Consider the following 20,826-nt stretch of genomic DNA (forward strand, 5'->3'; position numbering starts at 1 on the left):
GCCTACAGCCTGGGTACGTACTGTACTGTATTCCAGGCGGAAGTATTTACTATTGACATGGGTGCTAAAATCCTTCTTGAAAGAGGGGTGAAGAACATGACAGTACGAATTTTCTCCGACAGTGAAGCCGCTCTCCAGGCGCTGCAAGCCATGAAAACGGTGTCGGCTCTGGTTAATGATTGTAAGAGAACATTAAACACACTGAGTTGTGATAACAGAGTCTCTCTGATCTGGGTCCCGAGTCACTCTGGGGTTGCTGGCAATGAAGCGGCAGATAAGCTAGCACGAGATGGCAGCGCTGAAGCGTTTGTGGGGCCGGAACCAGCAGTTGGTGTATCATTTGCGATGGCCAAATATAGGATTGAACTGTGGGCTGAAGAGAGACTTCACCTACTGTGGACCAGTTCTCCTGGAATGAGACATGCTAAGGTGTTTATTAACATCGCCACTGTCAAACCTGGGAACCAATGGGTTGCGGAAGACATTATAAGCACTGATACTATGCTATCAATGCCGTCAAATTTGGCAGGATCACTATCGGTGATTAATGCTCGATACGAGATTGTACTGCCTGAACGGCAGTCCCGGATCGAAAATGAAAATTCTCTGGATCAAAAACGCCGGAAGGGGTCGGAGCAGGAGTATACACCTCGAATTAAGCAAGCTTACAGCCTGGGTACGTACTGTACTGTATTCCAGGCGGAAGTATTTGTTATTGACATGGTTACTAAAATCCTTCTTGAGAGAGGGGTGAAGAACATGACAGTACGAATTTTCTCAGACAGTCAAGCCGTGAAAACGATGTCGGCTCTGGTTAATGATTATAAGAGAACATTAAACACACTGAGTTATGATAACAGAGTTTCTTTCTAGCTTTAGATCGTATACAAATTGTGCTTTTGCAACTTTATTGACACATAAATTTATTTACCTATAATATACTCGACACGTAACCATTATTAAAATAAACGAGCGGCGTTGCGGGTTTTTCTATAATGACATGTTCCTCACGTATCGATTATGACAAATAACACTTTATTTACCGTTACGAATACGTTCTCGCGGAAGCTAGTGGCTTAGTGGCTTATTTCTAATTTTCCGCTAGTGACCTTTTTGTTTTATGGTTAACATCTAACTGTATCACTGATATCATTAAAAAACAAGACGATTAAAACTCTTCTTGTTCAACATTTTTGAAAAATATTTTATTTATTGAGTAAGTTAAACCACGTAACACCTAACGGAGTTGACACGTTGACGTTTAATATACTGGAGGAAAATGTGGTTCATGCAATTTGTTCACGTTGAGATATTAACAACGTCATGGTCGAAAATTTGTCGCAGAAACAAAACTACCTATTTTTAATAACATAAATAACTCGTCAAAATAAAATTATATTCGTATACACAATTTTAGATTGCAAATCCGATAACGTTAATAAATATCCATACATAGTTGGGATTTTGAACAAAGAGAGGAATTATTTGGAATTGGTTTTCCTATAATTTAAAATTGAATATATTTGTCATGTTCCCAATTTACTATCGAAATTACATTTTTATTTGTGCATTTATTTGAGTTGAAAAATCAATAAAATACATAATGCAGAATACAAAGATCTAGTTCTTGGGTACATAAAAGAGTTAGTTCAGTTTCTCATTATTGTACTTATTGAATGTCTTTGATGTTAAATGAGGCAGTACTCAAAGATAAAATTGTCTTACGTACAATATGGGTGTATCGGTTACTACATTGGCATTTCCTTTGATGTTTATTATATCGGATACAAATTGTGTGATACATTCTAAATAACGGGTTTATCGTATAAATGGATATTGTAGCGAAGGATGTGATGATTGATTTATTATCTTAGAATATGGTAAATTCGGTGACTAAACGTTTAATTGTTGGGATTCATCGAATAATGTTATATTTGGATTTTATCCATAAAACAAAAATATTGAGAGGTTTTAAATGTTTATTAGAATGAAATCGAAATCTTCATTCATATATCTTTGGAATGTATGAGCTGCATTCCGCGAAAGGAATTCCATTCTGGCGAATTCGAATAAATCAAACAAGATAATTACAGCTGGTTTGTAAATATCTTCTTCTGCAACGAGATTTAAATAGTAATATAAAATTTGTTTTTTATTTAAATCAATTGTCATTGTCAATTAAGTGCTATAATTAAAATTTGAATATTGTTTAAAAATCAGAATTACTGGAAGAATCTGAGTCTTCCGCTAGTTGGATGATGACAGGAGGTAAATCAGTTATTAATGAATTTCCCATTAATGTTGTCCAATCTTTTTTAATTAGTTCTTCACAGTGGCGAACACTATTTGCCCACATCTCCGGAGTGTAATGACCAAGAGCTTTTTGCCAAGTCTCCTTGACACGACAGATCTTTTTCTCCGAGCTGGACTGAACATGTTTATTGTAATAAGTTTTTAAGAACGCCCAACATAGTTCAATGGGATTATATTGGCAATTGTATGGAGGAAGGCGAAGAACAGTATGGCCATGGTCTCTTATTAATTTGTCAATTTCAAAGGATTTTTCAATTTGAGGCTTGTAATAACGATTTTTTATTTAAGGTTGGTTCAAACTGTATATTACCATTTTTTCATATCATTTTTTTTTTGTGCAGAAACTTGGAGCTTTCTCGATTTGTTTTGAGTGATATGGAGCATTATCCATTACTACCGCATACTTCGCACCCAAATTATTTAACGCTGGAAGTAATTGATTTTTCACCCATTCCATAAAAATAATTGACGTCATATTTTTATGATAATCTCTGTGCTCCGTGTTATCACTGAGCAAGAGATCGCAATTTGGCAAAAACCCTGACGAAGTGCAAAAAGATTGCAAATCTTTTTCCTTCGCCTTCTGCTCTTTGCGGAATACCGAATCTTTCATTTTCATTTACCCATTGATAAACTTGGGTGCCATTTTCGTAAATCCAAGTTTTGTCAAGAAAAACAAAAGTATACTCTCCGGATTCTAGGTATTGCAAGTATGTCTTTAAAAATGTAATTCTTTTTGAAACTATATGTGGTTGTTCAATTAACACTTTTCTATTGCTAATCTTTTTATATCTATATCCCATAGATTTTATAATTTTATGTAATTTTGATCTACCATTAGTAAAATCACATTCATTTCTTGCAAAATTAAGTAAATCATTAAGATTAAAATACTGTTTCTTTTCATGCAATTTTTGTATTTGTCTTCCTAACTCTTCTTTAATAAAATATAAATTATTATCCGTTTTGTAGTTCATTTTACAACGCCCTTGTGTTTTTGTTTTTTTTACAGTTTGATATTTTTTGTAGGTTTGAATAATTTTAAAAACCGTCGTGCTGTGAACCTAATACAATTATGTTGAATATAAATTTAATTTTAAAACTCCAGTGCAATACACATACATCAAAAATATGTGAAGCTTTATCACATATATATTTTAAATTCGTATTTGGAGTCTCCGTCTGTACTTCTTCACAATACCTAATTATAGAGTTTTTTTCGCGTTTAGACAGTTGACATCCCGTTCCACCCTTTCTTAACATTTTTATGGTAGATTTAGCAGCAAAAAAATTATATGAAAATTGTTTTTTAATTGGAGGTAAATACACAAGAGCTTGACTTTTACAACTGATTGGTTGTATATTATTGGAGTGCATTAATCCATCTTAAATTTTACCTAAAAAGCAAAAAAAAAATTGATGAACTTTGAAAGTTGATATCTTAAAAACGGATTGATTTTTTTAAAAGCGGTCTTTTTCATTGAAAAGCTTACAGTTTCCTTTATAATTGCTGATAGTTTCAAATCGATTTATTAAAAATTAGATTTTAGCCGATTTTTTGAAAACATTGCATCAAATTCTCTTCCCTAAAAAATGAAGGAAGACATTGTTGCGTTTAAAAACGTTTTTCTCAAAAACTAAAAGATATTTTCAAAATCGGCTTTTTTCATTAAAAAGCTAAGGCTTTATTCTATTATTCCTCAAAAATGCAATACGATATCGCAAATAATCGATTAATTACGATTTTTTTAAAAATTATTCCATCTTAAATTTAACCTAAAAAGCAAAAAAAAAAATTGATGAACTTTGAAAGTTGATATCTCAAAAACGGATTGATTTTTTTAAAAGCGGTCTTTTTCATTGAAAAGCTTACAGTTTCCTTTATAATTGCTGATAGTTTCAAATCGATTTATTAAAAATTAGATTTTAGCCGATTTTTTGAAAACATTGCAACAAATTCTCTTCCCTAAAAAATGAAAGAAGACATTGTTGCGTTTAAAAACGTTTTTCTCAAAAACTAAAAGATATTTTCAAAATCGGCTTTTTTCATTAAAAAGCTAAGGCTTTATTCTATTATTCCTAAAAAATGCAATACGATATCACAAATAATCGATTAATTACGATTTCTTTAAAAATGATTCCATCTTAAATTTAACCTAAAAAGCAAAAAAAAAAATGGATGAACTTTGAAAGTTGATATCTCAAAAACGAATTGATTTTTTTAAAAGCGGTCTTTTTCATTGAAAAGCTTACAGTTTCCTTTATAATTGCTGATAGTTTCAAATCGATTTATTAAAAATTAGATTTTAGCCGATTTTTTGAAAACATCGCAACAAATTCTCTTCCCTAAAAAATGAAGGAAGACATTGTTGCGTTTAAAAACGTTTTTCTCAAAAACTAAAAGATATTTTCAAAATCGGCTTCTTTCATTAAAAAGCTAAGGCTTTATTCTATTATTCCTAAAAAATGCAATACGATATCGCAAATAATCGATTAATTACGATTTTTTTAAAAATTATTCCATCTTAAATTTAACCTAAAAAGCAAAAAAAAAAAATTGATGAACTTTGAAAGTTGATATCTCAAAAACGATTTGATTTTTTTAAAAGCGGTCTTTTTCATTGAAAAGCTTATAGTTTCCTTTATAATTGCTGATAGCTTTAAATCGATTTATTAAAAATTAGATTTTAGCCGATTTTTTGAAAACATCGCAAGAAATTCTCTTCCCTAAAAAATGAAGGAGGACATTGTTGCGTTTAAAAACGTTTTTCTCAAAAACTAAAAGATATTTTCAAAATCGGCTTTTTTCATTAAAAAGCTAAGGCTTTATTCTATTATTCCTCAAAAATGCAATACGATATCACAAATAATCGATTAATTACGATTTCTTTAAAAATGATTCCATCTTAAATTTAACCTAAAAAGCAAAAGAAAAAATGGATGAACTTTGAAAGTTGATATCTCAAAAACGAATTGATTTTTTTAAAAGCGGTCTTTTTCATTGAAAAGCTTACAGTTTCCTTTATAATTGCTGATAGTTTCAAATCGATTTATTAAAAATTAGATTTTAGCCGATTTTTTGAAAACATCGCAACAAATTCTCTTCCCTAAAAAATGAAGGAAGACATTGTTGCGTTTAAAAATGTTTTTCTCAAAAACTAAAAGATATTTTCAAAATCGGCTTTTTTCATTAAAAAGCTAAGGTTTTATTCTATTCCTCAAAAATGCAATACGATATCGCAAATAATCGATTAAATACGATTTTTTTAAAAATTATTCAATCTTAACAAATTTGATAGACAGTGGTGGCACACAATTAAAGTAAAAGTCACGACATGCGCTTTTACTTTCAATACCAACTTGACGACACTTTGACAATTGATTTAAATAAAAAACAGATTATATATATAGACATTATTATACAAATTGTAAGCTTTCTAATGAAAGAAACCAATTTTCAAAATGGCTTTTTGTTCTTGAGATATTAATTAAATAGTGCAATGGAGCGTCTTTTACGTTCCATTCTTAAGATATATTGTTGCCAGAGATGATAAAAACTGTTGGAACGACAATTTCCCAATCTTCTTAAGTTTTATGTCAACACCTAAAGAAGATTTACGTTGATTATCAGCATAATTTCCAAAAGAATTTTTCCCAACACGATCATTTTGATATTAATCTCACTAATTGTAAGTCACTTCTTGAAACCTGCTTCAATTTTATATCGCTGTATAAAAAGACATGCTTACCTTCACAAACACTTCATTAAACTTCATTAGTGTCCATATACAGTAATTTAAAAACACATTAAAAAGCCATCCAAATATTAGCATAGAAATAAAAACAAACCAGCGTTTTATAATCACGTATTTCTATATAATTATATAATCGCGGAGTGAAAAATGTATTTACAAATATTATTACAACCCTTCTTATCGTACGCTTATCGAGACATCGTTCTCCAAACAGAAATAATTTACACACGACTTCTTTAGATAGATGTACCCACATAATTTAACATGCTTACCAAGGAATTAATTCTTTTTTGATTAAATAATAATCCGTTTATTATTAAATATCTCCGAGTACTATATGCTATCGCAGTAATGGGGTTAGGGTGATTTCGTGTCGGCTGTTTATTGACTTGTTAACCCAAATTGCTTGTTTATACTAGACGTTACGTTGCACGGTCGAGTCAAGTAACTGCTCCATACCGCTTATGTACTCATTCAACCCTAACCGACCACGGAAAAGGGTATGTTGTTTACAGATTACGCTCGAGTGTTGAGTTTGTAACTACAGTAGTCCTTTGCAAACACCCCTTTTGAAAAGTTCGTTTTAGTATACGCATACACAAAAAGTTTCCGGGTGTACATTTTCTAAATCGGAGTAGTTGCTTTAAACGGCGGCCGTTAGTTTTAAAGAAATTGTTATTGATTTTCTCCGAGCCGAAAGGAAATAAAAAATGCCACCCTTGGGTAATCCGGCGGATTAATATCGAGAGGGGAGAAACTCCGGAAAAGGAGAAGAAGATAATCTGTGACCTTTGATCTCCTACACCGCGTACGCGGAGTTGCGAGGTATCGATTTGTGAAATGTGCCGTCCTTAGTAATTGAAAAAGTGCCCGAAAACTTCCGGACAAGTTCAAATGAAACAAGGGTAAAACAATCTCTTGATTGCGATGGAAGGACTTTAAAGAGATTTACTAGCCGTCTGATACGGAATTCCATTTCCCTTCACAAGCATGCGTTACGTGACGTAATTTGATGATAAACTCGTACTTATGGCCATGTCAAAAGTATAAAGAGTTTCAACTAAAACTTCCTGTTTTGTACCATAACGTAGTTTACAGTGAGACTTTGTAATCCGTTGAAATACACAGAGTTTGAAATATTACATATACGTGTTTTTGCTGTTTGAGTACATCGTTCAGCAATTTTCCGACACAACACGGTGTTTCCAACTGAAATAACATTGTAGGTCGAGAGATTGTTATCTGTATGCATACCTGCAATCCAATCTAGACGCGAAGGCAAACATCGGTATGGTTGAACGACCGAACCTAGAACAATCGCCTTGTCTACACGCAAACAAAATTTTCCGTTTGTTAAATGAAAAGGTAAACGTCAAAGTGTTTATTGTAAACGAAGCCAGAAACTCTCCTGCTTGATATGCAAATTTAATAAATTATGGTGTAGTGGGTTTACATAGCTACCGATCTAAGCATAACCGCAACAAAGTTCAAGTTTCCTAACTTAGTAAACTATCCACGAAGGTTGTCTTGTTATGCGCAGTTTGCAGCTATTAATTCTGATAAACTCTTTCAAATTTAATAATCGATTTTTGTTTTATTTCAGGTTTTGCAGAATGCGTCAACGTGCACTTCGAGAACAAAGACGGTGGCTTCTTCCTGAAACAAACTTCACGTCATATCCTTCCGAGCCAACCCGATCTTAGCGAAGATAATCCGACCTCGAGATTATCCACTGACCGTTTTACAGTATTCCAAAGTTCTGAACCGATTTCGGTTCGCGCAACTTATGGCCCTTTTAGCACGAAACAGACAGTTCCTGCACGTTACGTCGTCCCCGATCCTCTACCACTTAACGCTACCGGAACGTCTATCGACATTCAAGAATTGGCCACACATCATCTTGACATGTCGGCTCACATCGTCAGAAACGAAATACCACGCGATACTCCCGTTCTTAGAGTGTTATTTCACGCCGGAACGGATCCAAGCGCAAGAAGACAATTGTTAATGGCCAGGCACCATCAAGTTTGTATAGTTTTGCACGCGCTCTTGTCGAATCAAACACCGTTAAGTGCCGCTTGTAGTCCCGATGGTGAAGACGGGGTTTGTTTGGCCCAAATTACGATACCTTCTTTTTGGTGGCCTCCATTACCGACTTTTGATAAATCGGGAAGGCAAGGAAAAATTGTAAAAACCCCACCGCGATTAGTACAAGTTTCTTATTCAATACAAGAACCTAAACCTGAAGATGGGGAAACTTGTAAACCTCAAATACAATTGCAACCATCTACCGTTTTGGGAATGATACCTTTAGTCCAGGCGAAGGCTTCATATAAAGAAACACCACTCGCTGAAGGACTTATTCTATCAGTTCCACATCCTCCGTTATTTCCATTATCTAGGATCCACATTCCGGTGTTTATTGATAGTCAGAAAGCAAAAGGAATATCAGGAGTTATTATAAAGTAAGTATTAACTTTTAAGCAATAAAGTTACCTTAAACCTTAAAATGAAGCGAAAATAACACTGGACAACAAATTTTGGTTTATTTGCTGTATCGTTTTTGAAAAGTACGTTTTTTAGGTATTTTTGGGGTGCTGAATACAAATATGACAATGAAATTTAAAACTTAGTTGCAGTTCTTAAGAACACATTTTTATTTTATTTTTAACAAACTAAAAAAAGAAATAGGTATTTTTACTCTATTTTTGCACTTTTAGACTTTAGTTATAGCGCTGTCTTTTTGCTACTCTTTTGTAGATTGTTTCTGGAGCATCTCTAACAAGAGTCCAGCAGTAGTCTGCAAGCATGGAAGGATTCCACTTTCCCTGGTACCTTTTTTCCATATATGATATATCCTGATGAAAACGTTCGCCGTGTTCATCAGTTACAGCTCCGCAGTTTTCAGGAAAAAAGTTCAAGTGTGAATGTAGGAAGTGCATCTTTAGAGACATATTACAACCCATTTTTTGATACGATAACAGCATATTCTTAACAAGAGTAACGTAATTGTCAGCTTTTTGGTTTCCCAAGAAATTGGTGACCACCAAGCGAAAGTCATTCCAAGCATTTTTTTCAATATCTGTTAAGGTGTTGTCAAATTCTTCGTCCTTCAAAATGTTTCGAATCTGTGGCCCAACAAAAATACCTTCTTTCACTTTTGATTCACTTAGCCTTGGGAATTTCTGACGCAGGTATTGAAAAGCTGGCCCATCTCTATTTAGTGCCTTGACAAAATTTTTCATTAGGCCCAATTTAATATGCAGTGGTGGCAACAAAATCTTTTTAGAGTCTACCAATGGCACATGCTGTACATTCTTTTGGCCTGGCTCTAGTGATTGTCGAACGGGCCAGTCTTGTCTCTTGTAATGTAGTGCCTTTGCCCGACTGTCCCACTCACACAAAAGGCAGCAACACTTGGTGTAGCCTAGTTGCAAACCGAGTAAAAGTGCAACAACCTTTAAGTCGCCACAGATTTGCCATTGGTGCTCATCGTATTTTATGCATGTCAGTAAGTATTTCATGTTGTCGTATGACTTTCATGTGAACTGCATATCCAATAGGAATAGAAGGTAGAATATTTCCAATATGCAATAGTACTGCCTTTAAACTCAATGTTGAACTGTCTATAAACAATCTCCATTCCTTTAGCTTGTGGTTTATATTTAAAGCCGCTAGTAAGCCGTTTATGTCATTGCAGAAAACCAAGTTATTCTCCATGTCAAAAAATGGTGCTATTTTTTTATGGCGTTTGCGAAAAACACATACAGAGACATCGTCTTCTAATAGGTTCCACTGCTGCAATCTTGATCCTAGTAACTCTGCTTTAGTTTTTGGAAGTTCTAGATCCCTCACAAGATCATTTAATTCAGACTGAGTAATTTTATGCGGTTGACGGTGTGATGTGCTCGATGTAAAATCAGGGTCTTTTGATGTTGTAGGCATATCTTCTTGACTAATCTCTGTATCGCTGTTATCTGATTCGCAACCGTATCTTTCTGGGGGTTCTGGAATAGGAAGTTCGTCACTATGGGGTACAGGTCTTATGGCAGATGGTATATTTGGATAGTTAATAACCGACTTTTTTTTCTTGGATATACCTGTGCCTTGCCCAACATGAGGTGTCATGCAAAAATAGCAATCGTTAACATGATTTGTAGGCTCTCTCCAGACCATTGGGACAGCAAAGCGCATAGAACGTTTTTTACGATTTAACCAGTTTCTCAGACTTGAAGCACATGAATTACAACAGATATGGGAAGCCCACTGTTTGTCTTGATCCCCTATTTTGCAACCGAAGTAAAGGTGATATGAAGTTTTTATCAATGGAGTAATAGACCGCTTCTGAGACGCAAAAGTCACTTCACCACAAACGTAACAGAAGTAATCCGGACTGTTTACACACTTTCGAGACATCTTACGTGAATGCTGGCTGGCAACTGAGAAAGTATAGCTGAAACAACATAATTTATACCTGACGTAACACTGTCATGCCGATTGCATCATGTGTTCTCACGGAATCTACGACTACACCACGTGCATTTTTTCCAGTTACAGTATTATTATATTTTATTATGTAGGGTCATGTAGCATCACGTATCTCTAAAACGTGAACTAATATTGCAAAAATAAAATTATTTTCGGAATCAGCGCACCAAAAATAGTAAAGTTTTGTTGATTTTATTTTAGATACTTTTTGGCTGTTGTCCAGTGTAATTAATCATTAATTTTAAATGTAGAAAAAAGAAGACGTTTACTAACTTCTTCATTTACAATCATTTTCATTTTTACAACTTGAGCTCATAAAACTAACGATTACGGCATTACAACATCGTTAATGGATTTCTTCTTTTTAATTGTCACTGGCAGCTATTAAATGAGCTTTTTAATTATCTGTTATTTTTTAATGACGATATGCAATTTTTATTGCTAAAAACAGCTGTTATTTAAACTGGATTTGATATATCAACACCAAATCGTCAGCTTTGGATGATTTTAGCGTATAATTTTTTTGTGCAAATAAGTAAAACATTGGCAAATCAAAATCAATTACTCAAAGTCAAGTTAGGCTTAAAATTAATTTCGATTTGAGATTTTTTGTCAAATCCACCGTTCGATATGAACTTATGCGGTAAAATTTGAATCGTTTTTTTTTAAAGATCGTTGACAGGTTTTAACTGATTCTCACCCTATCCTAACTGACACGAATTAGTGCGGGACCGGAAACGGACGCGAAATTTAATTAAAGACGGTTTGGTTGTCTGCCACGTAACAGCCTGCCGGCGGTTATTAAAATTCTTTTTCGTGAACCGAGACGTGCCCGCATTTTTCTACAGGGGTAGCTCGCGGCGTCTACAAACTTTATAATAAGCTTTTAGGGCGCAAGGAGGAAACTTTGTTTCAACGCGAAATAAGAAGCCTGAAAATGCGAGCTTTTTTTAAGGTTTGGGTTCCTTTTATGTTTGCTCCACAAAAGAGAAACCTGAAGAAAACAGACCTGTTTACAGCATTTTTTTACCCATCTCACGTAATGATTACGTTCAAAAAGAATACTACAATATTGATGTATTTTTTGTTACCTCCTTAATGATCTTTGTTATTCTTTGTCACTTAAGGGCTAGAGTTAAAAGCGGAATTCGTCTCTTGGGAGCTGTGGCGACCGATTCTGCGACTTGGAACATTTCGCTGGAGATGAATGGAAGACACACAGGGGCGACGGTGAATGTGCTGCGAAAGGAGCCGCCACCACCCTTATCCGATCCTGCAGAAACAGCGCCGGATACAACCGGACCGGAGTGAGTCGATACATAAATTCTATTTCGCCGTTTCGCGTTCTTTCCAACCGGAAATATCGGGAATTTCGTCTTATTTTTCCTTATTTTATCCATCCGTTCTCGCATCCGTCTGAGAAATTGCTTCCCTAGTAGAACAAAAAAGTGTACAACACCTGTTTCCAGGTATATAGAATCATACGGGAATATGAATGCTACAAGGATAAGCTGTGCTAAAGATAGAACAAGATATTGTTGTCTACACTGACGCAATTTGTTTGCTCGTTGAGACCACATTTTAATACCCGTGCGACGATAGCAACAAACCTCCCAGCAATAAACTTTTACCCGTAATTTCCTATCTACTTTCTTAGCTGATATCTTCCTTATAATTAGGGATAGCGAAAAACTAAGTACACCACTTGAAAGCTTGAATCTTTCTCTAACCGGGTTTTCGTCTGCCGATATCTATCGACGTCATGCTTAAATCACCCTTAATGTCCATCCCTACACGCAGAAACGCTTAAATACTCTTCCTCTAAACAACTTTCTTATTTGATAGGGAGAAAACTATAGAAACATATCTATCTTATTGAAAATTTTCTGCTCTTTCTAGTGGTGTATAACACGCGGCGATTTGCACACGTACATTTTTGCTAAAAACTGCTAAATTCACACGTTTTAGCCATTCTTAAACCTTGTTCGGATCGATAACTTTCTTATATGAGCAGGAAAAAACTCTAGAACCATATCTATCTTATTGAAAATTTTCTGCTCTTTCTAATGGTGTCTTTTAATAACAATTATACACTTTAATTTAACAACAATTATTAATTAAAGATATACGGGATGGTCAGAAATGTGCGTCAAATTTCCGTATCTCAAAAAGTTTATTTTTTTAAATGGCAACTCTACTTTTTTCCCTCACCACCGTATTATATTCTGAAAAATCAGGAGACGTTGTGATTACATCCCATACTAGTAGAGTTACTAGTAAACATACTAGTAGACTTTAAATTTAGTTACTTTACTGTAGACATTAAAATGCGCACACCCAATATCCGCAAAAGATTTGAGGAAAGACATGTTTAAATTTTTGAAAACTGTGTTAGGCCAGGTTTATACAGACGATTTAGCTGTAAATTTAAATTTAAAAATTTAACTGTAAGAGTTAAATGTATTGAAACCCCATGTATTGTTTAAACAAGGCTGTAAGATTTAGCTGTAAACATAAAGTTGGTTAACTTTTCTAATTTTACAGCGTCACACATGCGCAAGACGACCTCAATCAGCTGTATCCAATGATCGACCGGTGTAAATAGCGTGTTCTAACCTAACCTCAACAGTTGTTTATTTCTGTGCCAACAAAATGAGTGAATTCGATGGAAAATTAATTAAAATTGTTGAGAACTACCGATATATTTACGATAAAAAATGTTCTGAACATAAACATAAGATATTGGTAGAAAATGACAACACAAAAACCAGTAATATTTTGTTTCTTGAGATTGCGATTCTGTAAATCTTAAATTCTGTATAAATCAATTTTTTTCTTAAAGCTAAATAAAATCCTTAAATCTAAATCTTTAAATTTAAATTTACAGCTAAATTCTGTATAAACCCGGCATTATTCCTTCCATCCCACTAATTTTGACCCAACTCAATTCCAACGGCAGTTATTCCAACAAGATGGCGCGCCACCACACCTCAAGAAGCTACTAAATCAGTTTTTGACAAACAGGGAATTGTTAAAAATTATTGGTTACCATAGTTACTCATGGCTACTGCTATTTTTATCATTTATATAAATTTGAAATAATTAAAGTTTAAACTAATTTTTCTCGAAAATTTTCTTATGTAACCAATATTAATATTGAATGTACTATACTCTGTTTTTAAACCAGGAGGAGTATTTTAACTTTGTCACCAGATTGACCTTGCACGTGATTGGTTGAATGCGAGGAAGGTTCACACACAGGCAATTTTGAATTTTGATTTTGAATTTGAAGGTTAGGTAATTGATAATTCGACAGATTCGTGTCATTATTGTATATTTTTTGTTCTTAAACCCTTTTTTATTATATTTTGAAATAAATATACTCATAACTTCAATGTTAATTTGTATGTATAGTGTTGACGATAACAAACGAAAATAAATACAATAATAAGTAAATAAATAATAATTATTATTTAAATTTACCGCCAAAATATCTAGTGATATTTTCTGGGGATTTTTTCCAGTGTAAATCTGACTTTCGCGTTTATTCCTCCTGGTTTAAAAACAGAGTATAGTTCTAGTGCAAGTGTTAGTTCTAGTTTTAATTGTTATTCAGCGCTAAGTTGTATATTTTTAAGTTTCGGGTTTAGTCCTGTGTCTTCAGACGCTGAATGTTAGGTAAGGTTAGTTTTGTTTACAAACATTAATTATGCCATGAAGTATTCTTTGGCAATTTGTAATGGCAATTATTACATTACATTACATTACATAGAATACATATCGGGTAGGCGGACCAACCAACCTTGCACCGCGACCCTAAGGATCTATTGTACCCCGATAGATATCGTTATCAAATTTCACCGTGCAGTGCAATGCTCTTAACGAACATTAATACCTTGCTCGGCGAAAGGTCATTCAGATCTTTTGAGGAGATAAACTGCGACCCAAAAATCGAGAATCTGATGCTCAACCGTCTCTGCTTCCTCCGCACATAGTCGGCATTCAACATCGTCGGCTAAACCCAACAAGTTGAGGTGTGCTTTTAATCGGCAGTGCCCAGTAAAAACACCCATTAGAACTTTTATGCTACTACGGGCAAGTCCTAAAATATTCCCGGGTCTCATTCCAGGAGAATTGGTCCACAGTAGGCGAAGTCTCTCTTCAGCCCACAGTCCAATCCTATATTTGGCCATCGCAAATGATACACCAACGGCTGGTTCCAGTCCCACAAACGCTTCAGCGCTGCCATCTCGTGCTAGCTTATCTGCCGCTTCATTGCCAGCAACCCCAGAGTGACCCGGGACCCAGATCAGAGAGACTCTGTTATCACAACTCAGTGTGTTTAATGTTCTCTTACAATCATTAACCAGAGCCGACACCGTTTTCACGGCTTGCAGCGTCTGGAGAGCGGCTTGACTGTCTGAGAAAACTTGTACTGTCATATTCTTCACCCCTCTTTCAAAAAGGATTTTAGTACCCATGTCAATAGCAAATACTTCCGCCTGGAATACAGTACTGTACGTACCCAGGCTGTAGGCTTGCTTAATTCGAGGTGTCTGGCAGTATACTCCTGCTCCTACCCCTTCAGGCGTTTTTGATCCATCTGTGTACAAGCAAATGTCTGCCCGAACCAGAGAATTTTCATTTTCGATCCAGGACTGCCGCTCAGGCACTATAATCTGGTATCGAGCATTAATCACTGATAGTGATACCGCCAAATCTGACGGCATTGATAGCACAGTATCAGTGCTTATAATGGCTTCCGCAGCCCATTGGTAGGACATGTCGGAACAGTTTTGAGCATATTACTTAAATCTGTAAATGGTTGTTCTAGCCACTTTCTCTATATGCAAATGCAGAGGAGATAGGCTAGGCCAAGCAGAACCTCCATTGCTAGAGTTGGCGTTGTGCCTATCGCACCAGAGATTGCCAATCCAGCAACTCGTTGAATTCGTGAAAGTTTACTGATAACTGAAGTCTGTCGGACTTTCCTATACCAGGCTGCTGCTCCGTATGTGATCATAGGTCTAGCCACAGTCACATAGAGCCAGTACAGTCTTTCAGGGGTAAGACCCCAATTTTTTCCACAAAGACTGCGACAAGTCCACAAGGATAGTCTAGCTTTGTGCAAAACTCCCTGCAAATGTCCATTCCATGACAGGGTTTTGTCTAGGATTACTCCTAGATATTTGACTTCCTTTGAGAAAGGAATTTCTTCACCTTGGATAGTTGGGCGGATTAGTCCATCCAACTTTCGCTTCCTGGTGAAGGGCAACACAATTGTCTTTTGCGGGTTTATTGAGAGGTTAATGGCAATTATAGCGTGAAGTTTTCTTTTGTAATGTCAATTATAGCGTGAAGGAATGTGAGGTAAGGTTAGTTTTATTTACAAACATTAATTATACCATGAAGTTTTCTTTGGCAATTAGTAATGGCAATTATAGCGTGAAGTTTTCTTTTGTAATGTCAATTATAGCGTGAAGGAATGTTAGGTAAGGTTAGTTTTGTTTACAAACATTAATTATACCATGAAGTTTTCTTTTGTAATGTCAATTATAGCGTGAAGGAATGTTAGGTAAGGTTAGTTTTGTTTACAAACATTAATTATACCTTGAAGTTTTCTTTGGCAATTATACTCTGTTTTTAAACCAGGAGGAGTATTTTAAATTTGTCACCAGATTGACCTTGCACGTGATTGGTTGAATGCGAGGAAGGTTCACACACAGGCAATTTTGAATTTTGATTTTGAATTTGAAGGTTAGGTTATTGACAATTCGACAGTTTCGTGTCATTATTGTAAATTTTGTGTTCTTAAGCCCTTCTTTATTATATTTTAAAATAAATACACTCATAACTTCAATGTTAATTTGTATGTTTAGTGTTGACGATAACAAACGAAAATAAATACAATAATAAGTAAATAAATAAATAATAATAATTATTAATTTAAATTTACCGCCAAAATATCTAGTGATATTTTCTGGTGATTTTTCCTAGTGTAAATCTGACTTTCGCGTTTACTCCTCCTGGTTTAAAAACAGAGTATAGATTCAGAAAAAAATCTTCTTTTGTATTCCGTAATAAAAATGGGGGATTGCCATTTGAAAAAAATATCGATTGCGTCATAACTCGTTAAACCGTTTAACGGGTAAATTATTTTTTCGTTTTTAGAAACGATTTAGTTATGGTAATGCAACTATTTGACCTTATTGACAAGTCGTTTATAATGATTTTCACTCAGGTCGTCGTGACAGACTCTGTCACAAATGGGAGTTAACTAGAAACAGAAAAATCCACAACGTTAGTAGTTTTTGGCGCAAAACGTGTTTGTGCAAGCGCGTGATCGTCGTGTTATACACCACTAGAAAGAGCAGGAAATTTTCGATAAGGTAGATATGGTTCTAGAGTTTTCTCCTGCTCATATAAGAAAGTTATCGACCCGAACAGGGTTTAAGAATGGCTAAAACGTGTGAGTTTAGCAGTTTTTGGAAAAAAATGTATGTGTGCAAACGCGTGATCGCCGCGTGTTATACATCACTAGAAAGAGCAGGAAATTTTCGATAAGATAGATATGGTTCTAGAGTTTTCTCCTGCTCATATAAGAAAGTTATCGACCCGAACAGGGTTTAAGAATGGCTAAAACGTGTGAGTTTAGCAGTTTTTGGAAAAAAATGTATGTGTGCAAACGCGTGATCGCCGCGTGTTATACATCACTAGAAAGAGCAGAAAATTTCCCATAAGATAGATATGGTTCTAGAGTTTTCTCCTGCTCATATAAGAAAGTTGTTTAGAGGAAGAGTACTTAAGCGTTTCTGCGTGTAGGGATGGACATGAAGGGTGATTTAAGCATGACGCCGACAGATATTGACAGACGAAAACCCGGATTAAGATAGCTGAAGGAGCGCCCTTTCTGACTGTGATAACAGTTTTTTTAAATTCGGTTTCGTAACAATTGTACAAGGCCTTGAAGTTTGGTAATTTTGAGCTATTTTAAGTACAGCGCGGTGTTCTTCATTTTTTATTGTTCTTAATATTAACTTATCGGCAGACGAAAACCCGTTTTTTTTTAGATAGAGAAAGATTCAAGCTTTCAAGTGGTGCATTTAGTTTTTCGCCATCCCTAATTATAAGGAAGATATCAGCTAAGAAAGTAGATAGGAAATTACGGGTAAAAGTTTGTTGCTATCGTCGCACGGGTCATTTTAATGCGATTCTAGACGGTAGACAAATTAATCGGTAAAAGAGTGATTCATGTCACGAAAAATGTATCGATCGGGAGTATTTTTCCATTTGCTGTTTGCGTCATTAGCTCCCCCTACAAAACCTTGATTAACTTTATCACCCTTCGCATCGCTTCGGGGTTAAGCGTTTGCGGGTAAATGCGCCCTTCGCAGTTCCGTTACTATTTTTGGCGTCTCCTGCTCGTAAAACGACCTAACATAGCTTCGTGACGTAATCATTGTCGTGAACAAATAACCAACCACTACCTTTAAAAACTTCTACTGCATTAAAATTTCATTCATATTAATTAAAGTAAAACGTTATTTGAATTAAATAATAATTTGTTATGGCGTTTACGCTGTTATAGATAAAGTTAAAGTATACATAGAGTTGTCTCCGACGTTTAATTATAGCTAAACATCGCGTCGCGACGAGCTACTGGGAAATTCTTCTGTACTCAGAATGGAGGTCAACGGCGCCAGCTTTTGCATAATTAACGTTTGGCAAGCGCGAAACTCCCGGTCGTTTCGAACCAGATTCTAAAATTAATTTATGTACGAATTATACGAACATTGTTGTGGCGTTATCGGGTCGATACGTGTAAACAGGAATTGGAACGGGATAATTATGTGATTTGCAATGACCGTGCGTAGATATTGGCGTAACGTGCGTTACGAACGTCGAGATATAAAGAACCGTTACACGTCCCGCCCTGAAACTGACATTAAAAGCACATTTATTATCTATTTATCGTTCAGTTTTATTATCGAGGCTTCTTCTCGTAAATCAACACTTTCAGAACATTGCATTTCTGGATTTCTGTTATTCCGCATACTTTTATATTGTTTTCATTTTTTTTTTCGATTGTTTAATTACAAGGAAGTAAATTAAATTTAAATTACCCAAAGAGAACCCACAAAACTAATAAACCTTGTTCAAGTCGTCCTTCTTCAAACGTACCCCAATGTTTCCTGAAAACCTACAGTATTACATCCCTCCGGTCCTTCATTATACCGTCCACGTAAACGTTTTCATTTTCCCGTCTGTTCGTCTGGGCTTGTTTGCGCTGCGTACACTTCACAAACACGCAAACAAATACCAACGGAGGCCGAACACTGAGACCTCTACATCGTGTTTCATCGGGGAAGCAATTTCGCATCTGAAATGCCTCTTCGAGGCCAAAATAGATCTTACTCATTTCCCGGGGAATAATTAGAAGACGGTTTTTAATTACTTTCGTTATAATTTATAATAACTTCAATTATTTCTAGGCTGTTTGAGTTGTTTACATGGTTGGTGGAAATATCAGAAGACGCCCCAGAACCTTATGACGACGCGAAAGTAGTCTGGACTGCGAAATTCGAACCACCATCCGATGTGGAAGCCGCTGGAGAACACAAAACCGACGGTAGGAAAACTACCATGAAATTGGATATACAAAAGGATGATATTCAAGCCGTCGTGCCAATTAGCAAGGTGAGTTAGACGGATTGTTAATTAGGCAAAGGGTTGTTATTACGTTTATAAATCATTTTGGGGTAGGAAATTCGACTCAATCGATACAATATAACTTCGCGTTGGAAACGAAATGTTTTTGACGACGGGGAAATGCCCCCATCGAAAACTGGGGAGGTCGAGATCTTGTGGCACCATCTAACGGTCGAGAGAGCGCTAGAGCTGTGTCGAGGGGGCCGAGTGGCGCCGCTTCAACTTCTCAAGTACTTTTAACTCTTATATATGTGTTAGCCCTCGAAAGCTACTGAAGGTACCAGGTTGTTCACCGTGTACGCTTTATTATCGAAAAAAGAATACTAGCAGGGAAAAAGAGTGAACACAAAGAATGCTACGTCATTGCTATATGGATCGTGTTTAAGTACCAGTAGAAAATTGATGAGTTAATATTTATTGCTTTAATTATTATAAATGATTCTTAATATCCTCGATAACGTTAAAGACGCTTATTATTTTATTATTATTATTGCTGCCGGGCTGAGGAGGGCGGCCCCTCTCGTTACCGCGACCTATAAGATCTATTGTAACTTTAGCCCTCCAAAGGTTTAGGGCAAATGTAGGTCCTTAATGAACCTTAGTATTGTCCTGAGGTCTTGAACCTTTATGTCGGTAGGTAACAGGGGAGTTTTACCGAAGACGCAATTGCACAGTATATGTTCAGCAGTTTCTGACTCGTCGTTGCATAGTCGACAAGTTTGATCCTCAGCTTGTCCAATGTGGAAGAGGTGGTATTTTAGGGGCACATGGCCGGTTAGGTAGCCTGAGAGCGTTCTTAGATCCCCTTTGCTGAGGCATAAAACCTCTTTGGTTTTGTTTTGCGATGGAGTTATCATACTCTTCGCTTGTCTGTGACCTGGAAGTTCTTTCCAGCGTAAGGCTATCTTTGAAGCCTCCCAGTTGTTGATTATTTGTTTTAGGTGGCTTTTTTGTAGTCCACAACCAGGTTGGGGTCCAATGAAGGGCGTGTTTGCTGCCTCTTTGGCCAGCTTGTCGGCCATCTCATTGCCCTCAATGTTGCTGTGACCTGGAACCCACCATAGGGTAACATCATTGCCCCTAGCTCTCAGGTTGTTGGTGCACTCTCTGATCAGTGCGGAGCCACACGTGTAGGCCGGAATTGCCTTTAAGGCGGCCCGACTGTCTGTGAAAATGTTTATGGATGCACCTTTTTGTCCCTTCTGTAGGTTCAAAGCGGTGCAGAAGTTTATAGCAAGAACTTCTGCTTGAAAAATTGTTAAGTCCGAGCTGAGGGGCAATTTGATGTGGCTATTTGGTCCACTGATGCCCATGCCTACTCTAGATCTTACTGTCTTTGAAGCATCGGTGTACCAGGCTAGGGCTCCTCTTTTTAGTTGAGGCCCAATCATCCCTGCTACTAAATATGACCTTATACGGTTGGTTGAAATTGTATTCCGTCGGTATAAGGTCCGTTTTAATTTCAATCAGGTGATTTAGACATGGGTCTTTGAGGATCTCGAGGTGTCCTCTGAGGTTACCCTGCATCAACTTGAGTGAAGAAACTGTTTTTAGTGATAAG

The 20,826-nt window shown here is 36.0% G+C and overlaps 1 protein-coding gene across 1 annotated transcript in view; it reads left to right on the top strand.

The window, feature by feature from the left end:
* The window catches only part of LOC111417936 (transmembrane protein 132C dtn), a 64,192-nt gene that overhangs the window by 26,794 nt on the left and 16,572 nt on the right, over positions 1 to 20,826 (top strand). The window contains exons 4-6 of the mRNA XM_071201595.1: positions 7,672 to 8,533; positions 11,684 to 11,863; positions 19,049 to 19,253. Of these exons, the coding sequence (XP_071057696.1) occupies positions 7,672 to 8,533; positions 11,684 to 11,863; positions 19,049 to 19,253 (1,247 nt within the window). The remainder of the gene's footprint in view (positions 1 to 7,671; positions 8,534 to 11,683; positions 11,864 to 19,048; positions 19,254 to 20,826) is intronic.

This window comes from Onthophagus taurus, chromosome 2 (assembly GCF_036711975.1).
Source record: "Onthophagus taurus isolate NC chromosome 2, IU_Otau_3.0, whole genome shotgun sequence".
Taxonomy (NCBI): domain Eukaryota; kingdom Metazoa; phylum Arthropoda; class Insecta; order Coleoptera; family Scarabaeidae; genus Onthophagus; species Onthophagus taurus.